Source organism: Pagrus pagrus (genome assembly GCF_965226575.1).
Source record: "Pagrus pagrus genome assembly, chromosome: 19".
Taxonomy (NCBI): Eukaryota; Metazoa; Chordata; class Actinopteri; order Spariformes; family Sparidae; genus Pagrus; species Pagrus pagrus.
The window spans coordinates 25,923,768-25,948,816 of NC_140203.1; the positions used below are offsets into that span (position 1 = coordinate 25,923,768).

General features: G+C 40.3%; 1 protein-coding gene across 4 annotated transcripts in view; it reads right to left on the reverse strand.

The window, feature by feature from the left end:
• Positions 1-22,975, reverse strand: part of tpm2 (tropomyosin 2 (beta)) — a 33,415-nt gene extending 10,440 nt beyond the window's left edge. For 2 of the 4 annotated variants that reach the window (XM_084383418.1, XM_084383417.1), the window contains exons 1-6: positions 22,711-22,975; positions 16,107-16,232; positions 7,835-7,968; positions 3,416-3,533; positions 2,413-2,483; positions 621-696 (exon numbers count right to left, since the gene is read on the reverse strand). In XM_084383418.1, the coding sequence (XP_084239544.1) occupies positions 621-696; positions 2,413-2,483; positions 3,416-3,533; positions 7,835-7,968; positions 16,107-16,232; positions 22,711-22,824 (639 nt within the window). In that variant the 5' untranslated portion in view covers positions 22,825-22,975. The remainder of the gene's footprint in view (positions 1-620; positions 697-2,412; positions 2,484-3,415; positions 3,534-7,834; positions 7,969-16,106; positions 16,233-22,710) is intronic. The other 2 variants (XM_084383416.1, XM_084383415.1) reach the window with 1 other exon arrangement.
• Positions 22,976-25,049: the final 2,074 nt, after the last annotated feature.

The following is a 25,049-nucleotide window of genomic DNA, read 5'->3' on the forward strand; positions in this document are numbered from 1 at the left end:
TGATTTATTGATTCTGTTTTGTTTTGCCTTGGATTACTCCTCACAGGCAACATACATAGTAGCCACAGCTGTAATGGGAGGATATTTTGAATATATTTTTAAATTATTATTTCAAGTAAAAAATCCTTATTTCTAACCTGTTAATAGGTTAATTGGAAAACATTAATTTTGGGGGGGGGGGGGGGGGGGGGGTGATCCAAACATTTGAGTGGCAGTGTATAGCACTATAATGTGTTACTTCTGTGGCGTGTTGTCCTCAATAATGATTATAATAATAATGATCATCTTCTCCTAGATAATTATAAATGGTTATATAAGCACAGAATTGCATTTTTTAATGCATTTTTTCCTAATTGTGTCCCCTTCTTCTGATAACCACACCTATATGCCTTTGAATCAACCTATTGTTGCTTTAAGTCTTATCGTGGGATTTGTTGACAAGGAAAACAGAATATCATCAGACTTATCCTTTTAGTTCTGCTTAGAGGACATGCTTGATATCATAGAGCACAAGTGCAGGTTAGACAGAAAACAGAGAGACAGGCTGAGACCTTGCAGGTCAGAGGAGCAGAAGGCAGCAGGTCAGAATTAGACCTTGGTGGAGTTTGTACAGTAACTACCTCTTCTTCCCCGCACACCATGGACTTCAAATTCTGGTCCATTAGCCTGAGCTCCTCCTCCAGCTCCCTCACTCGCCTGTAGGTTAGTCCAGGAGGTCAGGGGTGAAGGGGAGAGTGAGTACAGCAGCCACAAAACAATAACATACAGTAACAACTTGCATACAGGCAGTGGTTGTGTATTCAGGCATTCCATTACATAAAAACACACAGGAGAACACAGAAACATCATGAGGCCAGATGCATAAAACTGTTGATTGTGTAGATTCCTTGTTAAAACTTTGTGTCTGCACAAAGACAAAATATGAAAAGAAATACATAACATAACATAATATTCTTTCTTCAGATTTATATAAAGCTGTGTGTACGCCTTAAAATATAACTCATTGTGGGAACGGGAGCACAAGTATAATCTTAACTTCCACTCCCACAATCACCCGTGTGTGGATGTACAAGCACCCTTAACCATCTGTTTGCATATGAACAGTCATTGTTCCAACACTCATTAGACCTGTCATGTGAAGAATGGCAAAGAAGAAAAAGTGTAACTGATTGTGTTTCATTAGCGAGGTTCTCCAACGGCATCAGAACAGCTGTTATTATACACAACCGTTACGTACAGCTAAAGCACCAATACCACTAGTTCATCACATGCATTTGTAAAATATCATCCCGGTAATATCTCAGTCGTCATTATTAACTGTCAGAGGGATGATCAATGATTCATCTACAGCTAATACTCAAACAGACTTTACAAATTGCTTCACAACTCAGCATCAAATGTAAACTAGAATTAACAGGGAAGTAATGGCTCTAATGTAAATAAAAACTGATAAAGTTCACCACTCATACATTTCAAATTAAGTGTATAATTATGCCTCTGACTGACATTTTACTGAATGCTAGACTGCTAAATAATTTCAGTACTGTACTGCATGGTCACATCTATCACCTTTATATTTCATGTCCACATCATCTTTTCACCTGGGGCTATCTCTTGAAAACTTTGTGAACCATACACCTGGTCTTCAGTCTGTTTGAGGTGACACATTCTCACCGCACATTTTTCTTTAATAAATACCAGATCATTTAATAAATACCAGATCAATAAATACCAGATCATGAGAGAGGAAAAGGCTTGCGCATGGTGTCTGTTCGTAAACATCGTTTGTACATCTGGCGCCTGGTCTCTGTGATTAGTGAAGTTGTTATGTCCTGTAGTTTGTGACACATACATGGTTTTATGATGCTAGAGTACAAGTTCTAGTGATTAAATGATAAGGTCAATAGTCAATTAGTCAGTCAACAGAAAAAAATCAACAGCGACTTTAACTAGATTGTTTGCATTTTCTTCAGAAAATGCATGTGAGAGTTGGAAGCTGTTAGCTGCTTGTGTGTACAATATGTTGGGGGGAGTGTGTGTGTGTGTGTGTGTGTGTGTGTGTGTGTGTGTGTGTGTGTGTGTGTGTGTGTGTGTGTGTGCGTGCACTTATGTGTGTGTGTGTGCGTGTGTGTGTGTGTGTGTGTGTGTGTGTGTGTGTGTGTGTGCGCGCGTGTTGGTGTGTGTTGTGGACAATGATCATTATTTAGAGTTGTTTAGAGAATCATTCTGACTGTTAATATGAACAGTTAGGAGATGATATTATTGTAAAGTTAGAAATATATCAATGACAAGTGAATGTGTGTGATCACATGCTGTCAGAGTAGTGATCACATGATCTCTCTACAACAACATGAATTATGTACAGCAGCTCTTGTGTCGGTGTGAGTTTTCATGGTGCAAGGGTTGACTTACGCTTCAGCCACCTCAGCACGCTCCTCAGAGCGCTCCAGATCCCCCTCCAGGATCACCAGTTTACGTGCAACCTGCAAACATTCAGCACACACTCAAACCACTCCTCCAAACTAATACAACAAATATCTTTTCTCACTACTACATACTATACTAATTGTGTATTGTATGTACTGTATTGAGAAACAGGACAAAACCATTTTTCTCAAGTCCCATGAACATTTTAAGTGTTAGCTATCTAGTCAAATTCTAGTTCCTAAACTCATTACCCTCCCCCCACCAAATCTTATGCTATTCTAAAAATAACAGCTAGTATAGTACATTTATGATTGCTTAGTAGAATTTGGGTTTATCACTTTCAAACAAGTTCGAGTTCAAATGTGTCCTTAACGACTCTGTAAGGACACTCCCACACAGAGTTTAAAGCCTGCAACTCCCCTCCAGTTAGTTAGAACTGAAGAAGCCTCTTCAAGAAACTGAAACAAGTCCAGTTGCCTACGATATGGCACTTAGAATTATCCTGACCTGGATGACTGAGAACCTTCATCAACTTTTGGTGTGTTATTCCTATGACACAATTGCAGCATAATGTTTTGAGCAGAATGTTTTGCACATTGCCATCTGTTTTGTGTTGGCCACAGCAGTCTTTACATGTGAATATAATAATCTGATATACCATTTGTTGTAACTATGCTGACAAGAAATCTTTACTTATGGAGAGAGATTAGTCTCAAAATTATCTACTAATGAAAAATAAGATTAACAATGTCTGCGTAATTTTTACATTTACATGTGTAATATTGAGACAGTCTTATACGTCTCATGATCTACAAATGCATGCTGCGTTTAAGCACAGGTGGAAAAGAATGAAGCAATTGATGCCGGAAACCAGTTTGTTGCTGCTTGCGGCGCAAATGGGCTTCAGCCTGCAAATTTCCACTCTCTGCCTGTCTTGTATGTTTCTAATATAATGTAAGGACCATGGAAAAAACAGTGATTCTCTCACCTCTTCATATTTGCGGTCGGCCTCTTCAGCAATGTGCTTGGCCTCCTTCAGCTGCATCTCCTGGATCTCCATTTTCTCCTCGTCTTTTGATGCTCTGTTCTCTATGACCTTCATTCCTCTAAATGAGAAGAACAGACAACAATAAGCAGTCGGTCAGAAACTACTTTGTATGTGTCATTCTATTCAGAATTCTCACTCTTCGGCTAACCCTAACATCAAACTCCATCAAAATCATTCATATTTGGGAGACAGGATGGGATGTTTAAGTGCTAGATTTGAAGAACATTTTAATTGTTACTCATTTCATAAGTCCTACTCAGTCTGTAATGTACAATGTCTTTTTTGGCTTTGGGGGAGCTTCATTAAGTCTGAAAAAATAGCCTTGATGATCTCGGCCATACTCCGGAGCAAAATGGCAGTCCTAGTTTGCACGACGCCCTGGGCGAACCTCACCTTCAGCATGTATTTGTATGTAAATGTACCCGCTGCTATGATAACCTAATCTCTCTCTCACTAGATTTTGATCCAAGATCGCTCTATAGGAAAGGATCTCAAGGATACTTAAAAACAAACTTTCTAAATGTCCCCTCTGGGACATAAGGAATATCCAACCAATTACAGAGTTAACCTGTGGGATAGTTGACCACCTCGTAATCCAGCCTTGCCACTGTCTAGTCCTAAAAATAACAAAATCATCAGAATGTTATTTGTTCCATTCAACACTTCCATATAGAGGGTATGCATCAGTCACTTTCTTCAGATGATAGCATCCTCCTCGGCACCACACAGTGATGGCAAATAACCAGCTGGTATCTGCTATGAATGGGGAGAGCTGCAATGCCAGAGAATGATCTTGTTTTCACAGATGTTAATACAATAGTCAAGCCTGGTCACCGTTGAACATTAATCAGGAACATCACACCTAACAATAGAAACCTAAACAATAGATTGTGCACATAACCCTTAAGATGCCCTGCAGTTGCGCATCTCCCAGAAGTGCTTTAATGCAGTATTTTACAACTGATTAAACGCACCTGACTGCCTGCATGTAGCTCCTCCTCGCTTCTCTTTTGGATTTTTTTGATATATTTATATGTATTCGGTGCAGGCTTGTTCTATTGGTGAAGGTGAGTGAATGAAACCATGAGGGAGTGTTTTCTGGAAAGGAACTAAGCTGTAGTTTTCAGCAGACCACTTAATTGTTGAACTTCGATTGCCTTCCATCTAGCGAGCGAAAGCTGAACAGGAATTGATCCCCTCTACATTTATTGCACTGTGTGTGGAGTTCACTAAAACCATCAGCTAATGCCCTAGTTTTAATGAGCAAAGGCTGGAGATTCAGAAACTCTTGTTGGTGTTTAATTGTTATGTCTGGACAGGCAGAAACAGATTTTTGAAAACAATGACACAGACACACTTGTTTATCAGTGTATATAGAATCATTGGCAAATGTGAACTCAGAGTATGTGTTATGACATTGAATATTTGAGTTTGTACGTCGTTGATGGAATGGCTGAAATATTGTTGTTTATTGTTTGTTTATTATTGTATTTAGAAAGACACAAACAGACATTGATAAGACAATAATAGAAAAGAGAGACACTCATGGCTGTTGATAATGTTTTCTGACAAAATGGTATTATCTAGGAAGAATCTGTGAAGAGCAGTCATGTTTTCCTGCCTTGTTCCTCATATTTACTGTAACTAAGGAAGTGACCATAGAGCACACAATCTGCTTCTTGTTTACACCGGCATGCACATGCCCAGTGTACGTGAATGATCATGGTATATGTATTTTCATGTGCGTTAGTATGGAAAGAATTATTTCTCAAACGGTGCTACAATGTCTCTGGATGGAGATTGTTTTTTTAACCCTGTTTCCAAAAATATCCTTGTAGGCTTGAACTAGGCCTTAGTCTGCTATAATTTGATCAATTGCAAATTGGTTGTTATATTCATCATTGAAGCACAATAAACCTGAAAATGGTAACAGGATTATAATAAATTACAAGGAACTTTTAACAGCTTATGAAAGTTTCACTTTTAACACTCCATCCATCCATCCATTATCTTCTGCTTATCCAAGCAGCAGGCTTAGAAGGGTATTCCAAACCTCCTTTTCCCCAGCAATGCTTTCCAGCTCCTCCTGGGGGATCCTGAGGCGTTCCCAGGCTAGATGGGATATAGTCCCTCCAGCGAGTTCTGGGTCTGCCCCGTGGTCTATTCCCAGTTGGTCGTGCCTGGTACACCTCCCAAGGGAGACGCCCAGGAGGCATCCTAACAAGATGCTCCTTTTGATGTGAAGGAGCAGCGGCTCTACTCTGAGCTCCCCACGGATGACCGAACTCCTCACCCTATCTCCCAGCCACCCTATTAAGGAAACTCATTTCGGCTGCTTGTATCCATGATCTCACTCTTTCGGTCACTACCGACAGCTCGTGGCCATAGGTGAGGGTCGGAATGTAGATAGACTGGTAAATTGAGAGCTTTGCCTTCTGGCTCAGCTCCCTCTTCGCCACAACGGTCTGGAGCAGCACCCGCAGTACTGCTCATGCCGCACCAAACCTCCTGTCCATTTCCAGCTTCATCTTCCCATCACTCTTGAACAAGACCCCGAGATACTTGAACTCCTTCACTTGGGGCAGGAGCTCTCCCCCCAACCGGAGGGGGCAATCCACCATTTTCTGGCAGGGAAACATGGGCTCAGACTTAGAGGTGCTGACCCTCATCCTGACCGCTTCACACTCGACAGCAAACCGCCCCAGTGCCTGCTGGATGTCACGGGCCGAAGAAGCCAATAAAACCACGCCATCTGCAAAGAGCAGTGATGCAATTTTGAGGTTCACTTTAGTCCCCATGGCTGTGCCTCAAGATCCTGTCTATGAAAATCACAAACAGGATCAGAGACAAGGGACAACCCTGGTGAAGTCCAACAGTCACTGGGAACAGGCTTGACTTAGTGCCGAGTATAAAGACATAGTTCTCACTTTGGTCATAAAGGGCACGGTACCCTTTACTCTCGCAGTACCCCCCACACTACTCCCCCGGGGACCCGGTCGTAGGCCTTCACCAAGTCCACAAAACACATGTAGATAAGTTGGGCAAACTACCATATCCCTCCCAGCTAGACCGCAAGGGTAAAAAGCTGGTCTGTTGTTCCACAACCAGGACGGAATCCGTATTGTACCTCCTGAATCCGAGGTTCGACAATTGGCTGTAGCTTCCTTTCCAGCACCCTGGAGTAAACTTTCCCAGGGAGGCTGAGCTGTGTGATACCCTGGTAATTGGAGCACACCCTCTGGTCCCCTTTCTTAAAGATGGGAACCACCACCCCAGTCTGCCACTCCAAAGGTACTGTTCCAAGACAACCAAGACAGCCAAACAATGTCCAGGGCCTTCAGCATCTCAAGGTGAATCTCATCCACCCCTGATGCCTTGCCACTAGGGAGCTTCTTGATAAACCCCAACGACCTCTGCCAGAGATATGGACGAGTTTTCCCCCCCGAGTCTTCAGACTCTGTCTCTTCCTTCAGAGGACATGATTCAGGAGCTCCTCAAAGTGCTCTTTCCACTGCCCGACAATATCCCCAGTCCGGGTCAGCAGTTCTCCTCCCCTGCCGGATGGTTTGCCAGAACATCCTTGAGGACGACTGAAAGACCTTCTCCATAGCCTTCCCAAACTCCTCCCGCACCCGAGTTTTTGCTTCAGCACCCGCCAAAGCTGCAGCCCTTTTGGCCTCTTGGTACCTCTCTGCCCCTTCAGGATACCCCTGGGCCAACCAAGCGAAAAAGGCCTCCTTCTTCAGTTTGCCATCACCATTGACCTTCTGGCAGCAGCTGCCTCTACAATGGAAGCTTTGAACATGGCCCATTCAGATTCCATGTCTCCAGCCTACGAAGCCAGGGGTCAGGATGCCCATCTCTCTCCCCTGGGGTGCTGAGCCCACAGGAGGGCTCTTTCACTCCACTCAAGAGATGGTCTATCTTTGGAGTGGTGCAGCACAACTCAGAGCACTTAAATATGTAATGGAAAAGTAAATCAAGCAGAGATGGTCGAACTAGACATGACCAAAAGTGCCAATGGAAAAACCCCACAAGATTCACAGCAAAATCAGCTAATTTTTATCCTGGGCCCCCCAGCAACTTAATCCAGCCCTGCAAATAATTAAAACTCTAACTGAATTGTTCAATCATGTAAGTGCTTTGTTTTGTTTCCCCAGAAACCCTCAACATGAGGCAACTGCTTCCGTGCGATGTCAAAGCAATAGGAGCATCTGCAAAGTTGAATCATTGAAAGGTAGCATACACATGAACTAAAACAGCTGTACGAGGTAATGAATAGATAACATCCCTTTTTTAGTCTCTTTGGAAAGTACAGGACACAGTGTTGAGATTTTGGATGTATATGAAGCTCTTCACCTCTCGCTCTCATCTGCAGCTTTCTCAGCCTCTTCCAACTTCTGCAGAGCAGTAGCCAGCCTCTCCTGAGCTCGGTCCAACTCCTCCTCCACCAGCTGGATACGCCTGTTTAAAGATGCCACTTCTGCCTCAGCCTGTAGAGACACAGACACAGACACAGACACACACATTGCAAAATGATTGCATGATAGCCATACTAGCTATAATTACTGCTTATAAGGCAGAAGCCTATAAAACAGTAGACAGAAAAAAGTCAATATTTGAATACATAAAATAAAACAGTACAAAAATGTTGGCTTTATTTGATCTGTATTTAATTCTTAAAGCATTAAAATGAGAAATATAGCTATATTCATAAAGAATGATCAATTAAGTCCAAGTTAGAGTTAGTACTCCAACTGACAGCTAATTTGTGACTTCAGTCTAGGTCTCCCATCTGTACAAGTAAAATCAGCAATGTAATACATGGAACTAGACTTATTTCAGTGAAACTGAGACCATACTGATAGTGATTCAAAGGTCGTTTATTATGTATGTAAAGGTTTGGCTTTTTGAAGTGAAAGAAGATACAAACAAATAAACAATACAGGACACGTATAGGAGTTCCTGTGTGTTGTTAGTATTTAGCTGTTGAATAGTAGTGTTAGATTAAAATAGATATTTTCTATATCTGCATTAGATTTTGAGAGAATATTCTTTTGTTGTTTTGGTGAATTGGGTAACACTGTGGGCACCTGAGGCACTGTTAGGAGGACAGGTGTAGGACCAGCAGGCACCTGGTTGGTTTGGTTTTTAAACTAGAGCAAGAGAGGCATGCAGTCAATTTCTTTGGTCTTTGGTTGCTTGCTTGTTTTAAATTGAAGAAACTGTAAAAACAATCTTTGCATGGACAATTTACTTCATCTGCCAGCATACATTGCATGCCCATGGTGCAGCAGGCTGTTTAATTCTGAATTTAATTTGAGGTTTTTTTTTATATTTTGACAAATGACAACACCAAGAAGGTACGCTTTGAAATAAAATATGACTGTAGAACAAGAACAAGGGTTTTTAGATTCAACCTAACCTGTGATACAAACTGATATTCAAAATTCAAATGTATTTTATACACCAAAATATTAACTTTTCAAAAACGTCAACTATATTTTTCCACCTCTAGTTGGCTAATGAAATTTTGTTTATGTCTTATGGATTGTATATTGAAGCCTGCTTACGCAATACTATGTATATTATAACATTCTTTAAATGTATTATACTCATTCTAGAATTGGTAGCTCTTAAGCTGTAGCCTAGTATTACTGCTACTTACGGACAAACACAACAAAATGGCATTTTCCTTCGCCTTAACGAGTGCTACTCAGTATTGTGTGTTAGCATTGTTCGACATGTAATAGTTTATTGTTTTTGGATCTTTCAGAATTGCATTCTATTGAGAGCAGCTACAAGTGATGAATGAATTCCCATAGTTTCCGGTCTATCGGTGTGCAGATAGTTCTGAAGTGTTACCCTCATCCTGGCCTGCCTCTCCATGTCCGCCTCCCCCTGCAGCAGCTCGGCTCGGTCCTCCGCCTCGTACGCTACCTGCTGCAGTGTTTGGATTTTCCTTCTCACAGCGTCGATGGATGTAAACGCCGCCATGCTGCGAAGAATACACCTGCTTCTCCCAGGTGTCAGAGGTAGGAGTCGACGCATGACTCTTCCGGTCATAATTACAAAATAAAGCGATTATCGATAGGGTTGTTATTCTAAAATGACACGAAACATAAATTCTACGGACCTTGGCAGGTAACAGGGGTACGTTTTACACCATTCGTGCACATTAATTAAAATTTATAGTCAATTATTTGTCATTTAAAATGTATGTATATTTTTTCGCTGATCAAAAATTAGTCCTCTTAAAATAATAACTGGTGACCTATTACTAAAATAATTGTTCATTTTGAAGCGTTTATTGTTGAATCCATCCACAGCAACATGACCATATTAATAAAGGCTCTGTGTGTGTTTAATGCAGCCGAGCCTGTAAGTTCTCTGTTCAGTCTGTGTGATTGAAATGAGCCTAGTGATGAAGCCTGATCCTCTGAGCGCACTTTAATTTACATTCTTGAATCACATGTCCATGCATTCCTTGTTCTGTGGACTCAAATTAAAAGGCACAGAAAAATAGATGTTTGTCTTGCTATGTCATTATAGGCTCCATTAGAGACGGTATAGGTCTATTGTGTTTCATATGACTGAGCCTACAATTAAAAATAATGTATTCCTATCTCACAATATATCAGACTGTGATCCTTTGTCTGCCTGCTCATCCCTGAGTCCGAGACCATTTGTTTATTTAAAAAAATCTCAGCTATTTAATTGTTCTATATAGATTATTTATTTTTTAAAGTAACTAAAAAGTTACAAAGTAGTGTAATGTGTAATTTATTTAATTTTATTTAGTTAACTAGTAATATGTAATATGTTGCATTTTGAAAGTAACTTGCCCAACACTGGCTGTAAATATGTTGAGGACTGTCAAACACATACAGATCCAGAGCTTTGTAAATGGCCACATGGTGGCATTAATGGTAACATGTTTCAAAAAGTTGAGGCACCTGTCTGTCATGGATACTTTCTTTAGCATGGATAGTATTTGAGATATTGAAGATTTGATGCACTCTCACATAGGCTGCCACTGACAAAATGTATGACAATAAAGATTGACAGAGCAAACTTTTGAGTTATCTTTATTGTGTCTGCTGCACAGTGTTGCCGCAACCACACTAAGTGTACAGCACTGATATTAATAAACTGTGGCAGAAAAATAAAAAAAATTGTGGCAGAATTGCCGGCTGCTGAAGGAGCAGCTGAAGAGTAGCATGAGTAGAGTATGAAGAGTTGGAATAGATGGGTAAAGGGTGTGAAATATATTCTATGCATTTAAAGGTGTTGAAATAAGAGTTTTAGTGTGGGCATTGGGAAGGTGATTCTGGAGAAAAATGGATGATTGTTTTTTAAGGTGACCTTAAAAACTCCAATTTCAACACCTTTATATCCCCTTACATTTTGGAGGAAAATATTGTACTTTGTACTCACTACATATATCAGATAATTTTAATTAGTTCATTTGCAGATTGGATGCAGCGGAGCCAAAGTAATTTATTAATTAGCAGTCCGACAAAAGAAAACACTGACTCTAATAATCAGAAAGAAGCTGAATATCAGATCTGAAAATTGGCCAGAATGATAATCTGTCGACCCACGGTATACATGCATGTAAATGTACTGTAGAATTTACTTTTAGTTTTATGTACATTTATTGCTCGAAAATGATTTAAGCACAGCTAAATCATATTCTTTCAGAATTTGACTCAGTTAATACCAGTTGTATTGTATAATGTATAAGTAATATTTTAACAGAGTTCCGTTTGCATGAAATGCTTCATGGGTTTGGAGCATTCAAGGGTTACTTTGGCTTAGGACACAACATTTTAGCAGAGTTCATAAATATATTAATTACTAAAGTCCTCAGTTAAATGACAAATGCAATTTTGAAAATGAATTTGAATCATGTCATTTTTAATATATTTTAAAGCTCATACATATAAATAAGTGCAGTTATTTAAAGTATTAGTGCTCAGACATTGATGACCGCAAATGGAATCTGACTTCTCAGTTACTTTTCCCATCATATCTCCTGCTGCATATATAGTACAAATGTGTTTGTCAAGTCAAGTAACATGATTTGAAATGTGTCTGTGAAAAAACCTCAACGTTCTGAGGCAGATATGTTCATGTTGAAGTCAACACCACCAACAGCAGCAGACTCCTGCAAGCATAAACAAATGTGTGCTTTGCTCAAATTCTTTTCCATCTTTGGTAAACTCACAGTAACACTGCAGACAAGATGGTCCCACTGCTTTCAGGACAAATAAAGTATGTCCTCACTTTCACTGTAATGTGATGATATTTTGCACTATAAATGGTCATAAATGCTATGACCCATGACTGATTGAAACCTGATAAAATTTCTAATTAGGAGTCCTAGCTTAAGAGTGATTTAGAAAAAGAAGAGCAACTCTTAGCAAGGAAAGGACAAAAACTTTAATCTTATTGAGGAGGCGCAGTTAACCTCATTACTTTGTGTTACATATTCTTTTAAAAGCTGTGATTGGATGATCAAAAAAAAGAAATAAAAATGCACTTTTGGTGATAATGGACATGGACATAGTGTAATAATGAACTATATTTTATGTAATGAATATCTCTGTTGAGTAACTTGTAAGACACTAAAGAAGCCTAAGAAATGGTGGGAAATACAGACCTACTTGCATAGTAGCCTACTGACATGCTGATAGTTGTTTGCTTGCGTGTATTTGCCATGAGGGTAATTTCAGGAAGCCTACTTACTTAGTCCATTTGCTAACAAGTGTAAACCATATTAAAGGGAGCACAGGTGAGGAGTGTTATATAACGAGAGGGAGACTGCAGATGATGAAAATGTTTGTGTGGTCACTTACTTGATGGAAAGTTGTGTCAGAAATCACTCTTGCAATTTTAATTTTTTTTAATAGGCCTAAAAATATATTTTTACAGTTGCCAAATATCTTAGTGTTGTGATCACTTTCATTTCTGCTGTTGTAATGTTATTGTGTTGGGTCAGAGATGTGAGCGCAGCTCTTATGAGTTCAATCACAAACATCATCTCTGCCAAACATATTTACAGAAGACAGTAAAAACAATGGTAACAACCCGCACAGCACTGTAATTACAGTGAAGGTTTTTAAACTATAGATGTAATCCTGACACAATTGAGTGAAAAAAAAACAGCTCTGAATAAAATGTCATCCTAAATCACACTTTTCATATAATTTTTTGCCAACTCACAACATCACAATAATCAGACTGAAAAGACTGTGTGCATGGTACACATGGTGTTAAAGATATGTACCAGTATGCACGTTCTCACAGCCTGGGGATTTTTATACATTGGGAAATATGCCTGGAAAGTGGCGAAACCCAGGATAACATTTAGGGATCTATAAGGTTTTCTTGCATTGGCTAATCCATTGCAATTCAATGGCAATGTTCAACAACAGTCCACTATCAGATAAGGCCTGAAAAAGAATGGTGGATGGGCAGGGTAGCAAGGAAAAAGCAACTACTCTCCAAGAACATTGCTGCCTGCCTAAAGTCTGCTTAGACCACGTGGATGAACCAGAAGGCTATAGGAAGAATGTTCAATGGCTGAGTGAGTACAAAATGAAACTTCTTAGTTTAAATGAGAAATAAACAACAAACACTAGCCCTTTTCACACATAGTCGTGGCATTATCGCCACAGCAGGGGTTCGCCAATTCTCCGGCGTTGGTTGTTCACACAGAGCCAAGCAGCTCCGGCGTAAAGACGCACCAGTGTGTAATTCACACAGAAAGCCGGCACTGCGGATCCAAAAGAGGTGTGACGGTACACGTCATGATGATGATGTCTGTGTGGTGTCCTCCTGTTAATTTAAACATGTACCTGCTGACTGTTCATCAGTAGCGGTGGGGGTAGTGGTGGGCAAATCAAACTCTCCTCTTAATCCCCTGTTTAGAATGCAGATTCAAGCCTATTTTAGCGTTGATTAATTTGGATGGATACCAAACAAGGTTTTTTTGACCGGAATCTTGTCTCTCAAGCTCGAATTTCACTAAACCTCTCAAAGTCCCTATGAAGGTTGGTGCATTGTAGTGAACTCCTGGCTCATGTCACGTACCAAACTGGTCCTGTGTGTCTCGTCATCGCCAGTAATCATTGTGAGCACATTTAGTTTTTTGTCATCTCCTCACCTTAAACTCCTCTGGTTCTGGGTCAGCCATGGTTAAGGTGTATAATCCCCACATTGATTGGTCAGCTGGAAAGGTTATAGGATGGAACCTCACTCTATTTGTTTGCATTCTGTTTTTCCACCTGCAGAGGTCCCCATTGTCTCCCCCAGACCTGTGTTCAGTGCCATCCTTTTACCATGGTTTGAGGGAGGCATTCAGTAAAGTAAAGGCTCCTTCTCTGCTACCTCATCGGCCATAAAACTGCACCATTGAGCTGTTAACTGGTGCTACCTTGCCCTCCAGCCGTCTTGACAACCGGCCCTGCCCCAAGAGAGGCGGAGTGTAAAACCACCCACTGGTTGTTACTGGTTTTTCTATTTTAATGAATTCTATTTTATCTTAATTCAGTAGTCACTAGCTACAGGTATACTCCATCCATTCTCCCGGGGGAACTGGGTTTTTCTTTGTGGCCAAAAAAATACAAGTCTCTTTGACCTTGCATTAATTGTCAAGGTGTAAACAACATTATTATGAGAAAAACCACCTGCTGCCTGGAATCAGTTATGTTTTTTAGCCCTTGCAGGAAACTACCATGTTACCATATTGGACCTGTGGAATCCTTACTGCCTGGTACAGAGCCAAGAGAAAGACGAATGGATGACTGCGCTTGGCCACGTTGATTACTTAGTCATGCCCTGTGACCTCAAAAACACTCCCACCATCGTACAGCGTCTTGCTAATGTTTGTGTTTGTCTATCTAAATGACATCTTGATCTTTTCTTGGGACCTATGAAACATCAGCTCCATGTCAGCGAGGTTCTCCAGAGCCTCCTGAAAACAAAATATTTGTGATGGCTGAGAAGTGTGAATTTCATGTTAGCTCTGAGGGTTCCCCAGACTACATCCTTGAGAGTGGAGAAATGAAGACAGACCCTGAACAGATCATAGCAGTGGCAGAATGGCCTGAACCGACCAACTTAACTAACTTCTACTGATGCTTCATCTGGGACCAGAGCCATACACTGCCTCTCTGCCTCTCTCCTGGACCCTTATAGGCCATTTTAAATTGGAATAAAGTTTCCCTTCAGCTCCATCCTGGTGCAGCCAGACCCCTCCTTCTGGGTTTATTGTTGAAAAAGACACTTCTGACAGTGGTGTGGGAGCTGTCCCATCCTGGCACACGAGCCCCGCCCAAAATATTTGTCACTGTGAATTCTCCTTTGCGAAACAGTTATGGCAAATTTAAAATCCTTTGTTTTCTTCTTGTAAATTCAACATTAAATGCAATACATTAAATTGTTTCTTTCCTTGTAAAAAGTGTCAGTTTGTCAATGCTTCCATATCTAAAGTGCAAAAGTCTTACCTGCCAACATTTAGCAGCGGTTTGAACACACTGTTTCACACTGAATTTATGAAAGAAGACAACATTTCATTGACGGTAAATGTGTCAAATTTTAGAAATTCAGTAAACAGTTATCAATATAGACAAATTCTATATGTCCCTGGACTTCCTTAAAAATTTGCTCAGTCTTGATGGTTGTGTAGTTAGGAGAAACTTTGTAAAAGGCTGTCTGTGTCTACAGCAAATTCATAACTATTTGGGCCTCCTTGTCTTCTTGTGACCGGATCACTCAGGATGGATGCTGATAGCAAACAAAACAGCTTCTGTGAAAAAGCCACATCAGTTCTTCAAGATCTGGGCAGTGGTGGCCACTCTCTTAGAGTTTAATCATGTTAGCTTTGAACAAAAGGCCATGATGACAATTAAATAGGCATATGTGGGCGTAAAACCCTGAAAAGATTTGTGTTTAGAATGGCTTTTTGACATTCCCATTTTCAATTGTGGCGGTGAAAGGTAATCTTCACATCTAGGGTCTTGATGGTTTCCTCCTCATACCCAAGATATGATCTTTTAATTATAAACATGCTTCTAAATGATTTTAAGACAGGTATCCTGCACTATCCCTGAGCCTGGTCACTTGGGAACTTGACCTGTTGTTGTATGTTTGTTGCTTGTTGCTCAGGTGCTTAGTGTCTGTTTCATGAAACAGTCAATCTCCATTGTCTATTTGTTTTTTTCTGTTGTGTGTTTGTGTTCTCTGTGTTATATCCTGCCTTGTCAGTGTCTCTGTATATTGTTTTGTTGTATTTTAAGTAAATATAAAAAAGGACGTGTGAAATGTAAGAGTACAGTGATGAGAGTGTAACTTATGATGATAAAGTGATAAAATAGTCTGTGCATACTTAAAACACGGGGAGCTAGGACTAACTTTACAACTTTGCAATAATACAAGTCCAACAGTTTGAGTAGTGATATATGAACATTTCAGAATAACAGCATTTGCAGTCAACAATATGACACCTGTGTTATTTGTGTGAGTGATCAGATGTCACCGGACTGAGTACAATAGGTTAATGTGGTCTCAATATAGCAACCTGTCTGCAGTAATTCGACTTCTGGCATCAGCTCCCTTCACTTACATCTGTTGCTTTTTTCTCTGCTTGCTCCAGCTTCTCCTGGGCATCCTTCAGCGACTCTGAGTATTTGTCCAACTCATCCTCCACTCCTTTCAGCTTCTTCTGCAGACCCAGCAGCTCTTCCTCCAGCTACAGGCCAAGTACACCAACACACAGTACACATACACAGAAACAGAATATATCAGATAGTTGGAAATAGTCTTTGACTCATATGTCCATAAAGAATTAATCTTCTCATTTAATCTACTTGTATCATATATTTAGTCAATTGTAATTTGTAATGTAATTTTGTTGGCCTGTTCTGTACAGGTAACATCTACTGCATGTCTGTCCGTTCTGGGAGAGGGAGGGATCCCTCCTCTGTGGCTCTTCTTGAGGTTTCTTCCATTTGTTTTTCCCTGCTACAAGGGTTTTTTTCTGGGGACCATTTCTTTACTTGAAGTGAGGGTCTAATGACAGAATGATGACAGGCAACATACATTGATATACTACTTATTTGAAAAAACGGAAGATACCCTGTGCTAAGCGGTGGTTTTCTTCTCAGTGCAGCTGGTTCAGAGTGGCTCTGGACCCTTATTTAAAAGGTCAAAACATCTGTTCTTGTGCTACAAGTCAGCATTGTCTTTTCGATATCATCCCATCTTTCAACCTAATATTTCCTTACCTTACCAATGAGTACATCATTCAGATCAATAGTGGATGGGTGAAATAATACATCTTTAATAAGGAAAATATTAATGACACTACCTGCAGTGATTCCCCCTGCGGCAGAACGATGAGTCTGTCTCTTTATTAAGAAAGAGACTGTGCACATAAACGCATGAGGCAAGCATCTTAACTTAATTGTTTATTGAAGTCTTGTTGACTGACAGGGGTTGTCAGGATATAAAGTAAATGAATGTTCTTTGTTCAGGTACATACAGTGGAATTGTTTGGAATGAAGCAGCTGTCCTCCAGATAAATCCTGAGCTCCATCAGAGTAGTCTAAAAGTTTAATTCTGAGCATGATCAAAATGAGTCCTCTGTCCTATCAAGTTTATAACTGAAGCTTTTAGTTTCGCTGCTTAAATGTGGCATGATATTTACTGCAGTGACATTACTGCATGCGTGAAAACATTTGAAAGACTTGAAGCAGGCTCTCTAATCATTAAAGCAGAGTGTAGGTGCATTGTGAACTCTCCTATGTAGGCGCATCTTACTATGTGAATAAAGCGTTACTGGGTAAACTTTCAAATGACCTCTGACCTGTGAGTTACCAGCTCCGCTCCGCCACATGGTTGCTTTTTAATATACTTAGGGTTTTGACAAATTTAGGGAAAACTGCAATTTTATTCTATGCACCTTGGTCATGGAATAACTTGCAAAGAGAAGAGATCTGAAACTAGACATATGTACATCCATTGATTAATTTAATCACTGCGTAAGAATCATGGTTGACAACATTTAAAAAAACAACTAAAATTATCAACAGAATGTGAAAAAATAAGTTTTGATGTTGTCGGCCACATATTGTTGCAGAGATACCTACTGAAGACAGCATGCTAACTAGCTGGCCCATCATGGCCCACAGCTCCTGTTCCAGCAGTGTAAACACCAACACTCCCCCACTGCTCCAAGCTTCCAGGCTAGACTGCTGCAGTTGCATAGCTAACTGAGCTAACTAACTAATGGCAGCTACAGTTAGCAGCAGTAAGTGATACTGATGGTGATGTGCTGACCCTTACTGGTTTGGAGAATGAATTTGCAAGAGGCCTATTCTTACACATTGCACCTTTAAGTGCATCATTAGAAATGTGGTGAAGGAAGCATGTTGTTATTTTTCCTGAAAGGCCACTGTGATTGAATACCTGTTCTCCTATTTTACTGTGGATGTCACTATATTGTGTTTTATATGTTGCATCTTATTACGTTATGACTTTGATACAGCTATAACCTTGGCCAGGTCTCTCTTAAAAGATAAAGAGATCTTGATCTCGATTGGATTTCCTGGTAAAATACAGGTGAAATAACAAAAAATAAGGTTTAAAAAATCTGAATACTGTGCCCTTTAAATAGGAGGAAAAATACTGCATGTTTGACTATAGACCAGGTGTTTGTTTGTCAATGGCACTTTTTCTTTCTGCTAAAACAGGGCAGAGGAAACTCTCCAGACGAAACAGAAATAAACTTATAACATATCGGTGCATTCGCTGAAATGCAGCCAAACACAGTTGTTGATGGGACAGAGGATTGGGAGACAGCGGAGTCAGGAGGTCACCCGGCCAAGGACCACAGGCCTGATCCTCAGTGAAGATGAGTGCTGCTGTTTAAATAGCAATGAGGCAGGTGTAGGCACACCTGACTTTTACAGAGAATGGGAAATGGCACAAAACACACCCATTAATTAGGACACTAAATACAACCCCTGTGTGCTTGGACACACACCCTAAATGACCTTGTGCCATGCACTTAAGACCATGCGATACAGATCATTAGGCTTCTAATGTTTCTGGTAACCTGCTCACTCTGGTACCAAAATCAGTCAAGTGAGGTTTAAAGGCTCATTTCATAGAACAATTTGTCCCCTCCTGGCCTAGTGCCCTTGAAGATTTAATAGAACAGTTAATAGTTAAATGTGAGAATGTCACTTACATTTGACAAAATTCCATCACCAACCAGTGAATTCAAATATTTGCTGTTTCAGTTCTATCAAATATACAGTAGACACATGTGTATTGCTCCCAACCCCATCTCGTACCGAATCATATACAGGAAATCTCTGAACCCTTTTGATTTAGGACACTCCAGTAGAGAGAAGAAAATATCAATCCAACAAGCTACAATGCTGTGCGTATTCTTGTTCACAATGAGATGAGACCCTTCCCTTTGGACTTGAGTCTTTTATTATCCAATGACTCATTTCCAAAGATTGAGCAAGTTGTTATTTGAAACAACAGCTTCAAGGACTATAAAAAGCTGAGAGTAAATGACAGTGATGTGGCCCTACCACAATGTCCCTGGGACAAATGTCCTTTCTATATCACTTCTGACAGTCTCTCCTAGCCTGTAGCCATGTAAGGCCTCTCAGTCACAAATAGCCTAGAGCAGTCCTAATCCTGCAGTCGGCATTGTGGCAACTCCTAAACCAACAGCCTTGACTGTCTTTCTCTGAGGAGCAACAATTCAAAGAAGGTGGGGGTCTTTAGAGGGTACACAGAAATAGACATGGCCATATTTAATGCTCATAGGCAGAGAGAGGTTATTGTGCAGGCATTGTAATGGTTCCAAGCTGGGATCCTCTGGGAACAAATGCCATGTACTGTAAATAGATGCATTGTTGAGGGTTGCTATTAGGGTTCAGGGCTGGGCCGTTAGACGATGCCATCGTCCATACCGTAAAGCAGCAGTTGTTGCAATTTGTGACATGCTGGAGGGAAAATGAAAGGAAGTTTATTGCTGCTCAGTGCACTATAGTTACGTCTCAAGGTCCCGTTTATTTTCTTATTAAGCCAGATCAGTTAGGTGTAGCCATGACACTCAGTTACATTGGTTGCAGGTGTGTTTCGTTAATTCATGCCATTACTATCCCAGATACTAAAATTGTTGTGGCCCAGATCTGGCCCACACCAGACATGTTCATCTGGCCCATACTGTATACCATTTGGAATGATGGCACTTGGGTGGTTCACTTCTGTTTGCCAGATCTGAGCCACAAGCAGGCCATACCATGGCCACATGACAGCCAAGAGCGGATCGAATAGAACTGGCCCAAATCTGGGCCACAGTTACAATCTATTCTATTCAGACCCCTACGCGGACCCTGCGCCGTAGCCTGACGTGCGCCTCCAAAAAATCCTGACTACGCGTCACGTCGACGCGTCGAGACGCGAACGGCAAGGACTGTGATTGGTCCACTCAGAACGTCATTTCCGGCAGTTGCTTTTCCGGTCAACAGTATAACAACACCGCCATTTTTAAAGTTTTTGTGGTAGCGGCTTGGCGGTGAATTGCAGAAAAACGCGTTCCCTCGACGCAGAATTTCGAATGCTCAATGACGGCGTAGGGTCGACGACGTAGCTACGCCGTCGCCGCGACGCAGAAGCATAAACTAGGCTTTACCTGAGATGTGGCCATGGTATGCCCTGCTTGCGGCTCAGATCCGTCAAACAAGAGTGGAACACCCAAGTGCCATCATTCCATGCAGTATGTGGGCTGGATGAACGTGTCTGGTACAATTCTATTCTATCGCCCAATCCTATTAGGGTTACAGTGATATCCTGGTTTCAAGGTATTTTGTGATATAAAAAATATTTGTCCAAATGTATATACATTTTCATGTCCATCAGGACATAATATTTTGTGAAATTATAAATTTGAAATTGAAAACTGTTGCTGGATTTAGCAGGCAGGATTTAGCATTTAGCAAATATTGCATGAACTGAATGATGTGATGTTCACTGGTTGGTCAGAATATGGCTGAATCCAAATGTCCACCTCAGACCTACTTACTGAGCTGTCACAGTCTTGGGTCATAGAGTATGTTCCTTGACAAATATACCATTATCACATCTTGTATGACTAGAGTTAGACCTCAATTGTTTCCAGGGACATGAAATCAAGTTCTTTCTAAATGGTTTTTAACAGTATCAACCATAGGTGGCACCATTCGGAGGCTATGACAATATTACGTTAAAGCTTTATGTAAATTCCTTTTGTTTATTGTATGCAATAGCTAACAGGTTATCAGGTCAAAGCTTCCTTTCCAATTTACTTTGCAGTTTTTGCATTTCCTGTTTTATTGCTGAAATACATAAAGGTTCATATGCTGCTGTATCACATTTTACTATATGATGTGACAATTTACAACATGAGATAACACACATTCAGTCCTGTGTCTTCAATTTGTGCCATTCTGTGCAGTGAAGACAACAATGTGGTTTCATGGACTGTGATTGCCAAGAATAAGAATTGTAAAGTTAAGTGCAACACTTTTGTCGCCAAACACTGACTGTGGAAGTCTTGTCATTTCAGTTATTTTTGATCCAGTAGACATTTCAAGTAATTTGTCTTGAGAAAAATGAGAGGGTCACAGATACAGCCCTCCAGTGGTTCCCTTCTCACCTCTCTGATAAGACACTGGCCTTGTATATATTCATTCTTCATTAATTCTGTGAGATATGGTGTACCACAAGGTTTCATATAAGGACTCATCTTCTTTTCAGTATGCTGCCCCTAGGTCACATTATTAATATCTATTACCATTGTTACAAAGACAGCCCACAGTTATTTAGATAGCTGAGTCCAAAATTATGTTCAACTGAATGACAATAAATCTGAAGCTGTTTGATGTGGCCCATCCTCCACAAGGAAAATCATTGGTACTGTTTGAACAGAGTGACAATTTGGATTTTTCTAGTCAATTCTGTTGTCAAATCAGACATTGTGAAAAAATGGCAACATTTCAACATTAATACAGTAGATTAATAGAGATTCATAGGGCCCTATCTAAATGTCTACAAATGTCTGGCCCCCTCGACACTTTTTCAAATCTGACCCTTCTAAAAAAGTAGTTGAATAGGCCTGGTCTAAGGAGCCGACCATTCTGCAATGTACCGGTTCACATACAGCCAGGGACTGTCCACTATCTAATAAAAGCATTACATGGCAACAAAAATGTATTAAAATACAAATTTGTTCTTAAAGAATTGTGTAAAAAATAAACTTGTCAGTGCCCTCAGACAAACTGCATCAACTTTTCAATGATCTCTCAGATTTCTGTACTGCAGTTTCTTGGATACATATTGGTAGATATGCTGCTACAATGTACAGTATCTGTACTAAACTAATATCAGACAATACACTCATTATAATGTACTAGGTTGCACCTGAAACGAGGAGGAATGGTCACATGTGCATTTAAGTGAGCATCCTAAGATTTTGTTCATCACCTTTTAGGCAAGACTATATAGCTTTGGCTGAACACCGGCCAGTGGCCACAACTTTGAGTTAATGGTATATGCTAAAGAGAAGTGGCAAAAAAAGAATAGTCAGCAAAGTGACTCAGTGACTTCATTACTCAACTACCTGTGGTCATACCAGACCAAGTAAGGCTGTAGCAGCAAAACTGTGAGGCGCTTTGATTCTTATGAGTTCAAAAAAGGCAGAAGACTTTGGTCTCTCACCTATCAGGAGTTAGACTATAGTCTTGGTTTAATGGATCCTAGTGATTTTTCTATAGCCACCCTCCCTGCTCCTCAGCTCACACTTGATGGTGCAAAGAATCAGACTGGTTAAATCCAGCATGCGTTTGAACTCACTGCCTGTGAATAAGCTGCTGTTTTACATTCAGTCTGCTTAAAACTCTTTACAAACTTAACATACAAACTTGGAATTTTTCTTATTTCCTGTTTGTTTGACTTCACTTTTTAAGTTGTCATTCTTAAAGCCTGGTCCATATTTGATATATTGTTTAGAAAAAGTGCTTCATTATATTTGGCTACGTTTCACAAGATCTAGAACCAAAGACATTCCTATAAACAGCAAAAGCCTCTAAAAACAGTACTTCCTTTAATTTCAGGTGACAAACTGATTAAGCTGCTCATGAAGTGCACATGGGTTATTACTGTACCTGTTTGCATTTGTCCTCTGCTCCTTTCTTGTCCCCCTCAGCCTGCTCTGCCCGGTCTATCGCGTTTTCTTTATCCAGCTTCAGCATCTGCATTTTCTTCTTGATGGCCTCCATGTTTCTTGAGTTTGTGTTTTCTCAGCAGAAGGAGAAGTGTTTTCAGTTATCCGGACAGAGACAGGCACCGGTGTGTAGCGGGGGCAGATGTGGATAGGAGCGCGCGCTAGGGCTTGTGTAAGCTGCTCGCTGAGCTCGAGGATGGGATACCAGCTGCACGAGCCCCATACTGGTTTTTTTTTTTTTTTCAATGTGGATCCGCACTTGGATGTTGCCCATATTTAGGCAGCGAGAGTTGACCAGTGTGTGCGTGTCGTATGTCCTCACCACGTGTGATCAGATCAGGTCTGTATACATCTATTTCACTACATTCGCACAGGTCAGCTCTCCACCTGGGACATCGGCAAAGGAAACAAATGATACACCTCACATCCAGGATATCTGTGGACCATCAGCATGTCGTTATCATTTAGACCACGAGTCCACTTAAAAAATCTGAATGCATATGTCAAAAATAATGAAAAATAAAAAACAACCACAATGATTATTATTTATATAGGCTATGGCCTACAGTATGAGATCGTATGTATAAGCAGGCTACAGTTGATCGGAAAGAGACCACTTGTGAAAATACTTCTATTTTGCATTTGTTTCAACTTTAATACTATTTTTTGTTCGAGTTCATTTGTATGTGCTTCAGATTCAGTCAGTGTTACTGTATGTTGATCCAACTGCAAACAAGGTTTTAACTGAGCGCACCTTGATCCACAACATTGTTTCGACCTTGAATGAACGTTGCAATGCGGGCTGGGTAAGCACTCATTTCATTTGTACCCATGTACACAACTTTAAAGTAAATGTATTGCATGGGACATTTGTGACACTCTTCACCAACCTGAAAAAAATATGATTTAAAAAACTGAAAAGTAAATTAAACAATTAACTGTATATCATGAAATGTTCATTTGAAGACCGAAAAAATGAAACTGAATACACAAAACTGAAGAGCTGAAGAAAATAAAGTGGTAAATGAGCAAGACAGAAAGGTTACATTTAAAGCAGTGGAAGTTAGATTTAGAATGTCTACATAACCTGCATGTAACCTGAAAACAGAAAATTACCTGCATACAATAATAAAAAAACAAAGTTCCTTTTCCCTACACTCGATTTCCATCTGTCCAATCTGCTTTCAAGTCTTGAGCCCTGTCGTCAATCAGAGCATGCTGGGTGGGCATAAAACAGTCAGGGATGCACAGAATGAAAAGATACACTTTTGTGGGTTGTGTTTCAGGTGATGTGCTTACATGGTGTATCTTATCAGAGACATCCGTGATTAATCAAATTAACACAGTAAACCTTCGATCTGGTGTTATCCTAGCAGAGGACTATTGGAGATAATTCAGAGAAAAGGGGGTGGGGGGCAGGGTTAAAAGTACTCCTTATTTAACCTTATTTTTGCTGGAGGAGGTAATCTGTCCATTCCTTACTTATCCTCAATAATCTGTTAATTGCTTCATATACTGTATGAATAAAACACTGTATGATTATCTAATGAAAAAGAACACTTTCATATAAAATACAGTTCATACATAGTTAGATGGATGGAGGAACTTTTGTCCACTACATTTATAGAAAATATAACCCCTGCTACATACAGTACATACAGATACAGTGGACGGTAGCTTCTTTGAATTTCACCACATTTTTTTGTTATTTGTTGACAGAAATACATTCATCAGCATTGTAGAAGAGGGTTCTGGTTTTGGATGAAGAGCAGCAGACTTTGAGACAATCACTGCCTATGGCACCTTTCAACCATCCAACCTGACCAGCAGGACCACCCCAGGGAGGAGAGGAAGAGTCAGAATAACATCCATGCCAATCCATTTTGGATTAAAGGCTGCTCCTGGCTGATGTCCGGTCACAGGGAAATAAAATGGACGGAATTGGACTCAACAGGAAATCAGAGACTGTTATCCCCACATCTTTAGAGACCTGTCTCCACCACCACATCCTGGATCGAGCTGTTCCAGGACTACAGCGGGACAAGCAGAGGTGGACTCTGTTTACATCACTGATTCTTGGCGTTCACATGCAGTCAAAGTTGATGGACAGCGTTTACTAGATGTTGAGCGTTAAATGTGAAGATGTCGAGCATGTTATCATCACCATCTTGTTGAATTAAAGAAAATGCACTACATGTTATTGTATATGTGTATATAAATAACTATATGTTTTATGTTTGCCTAGCATGAAGGAGTGACAAACTTTAATTTTGTGATGCA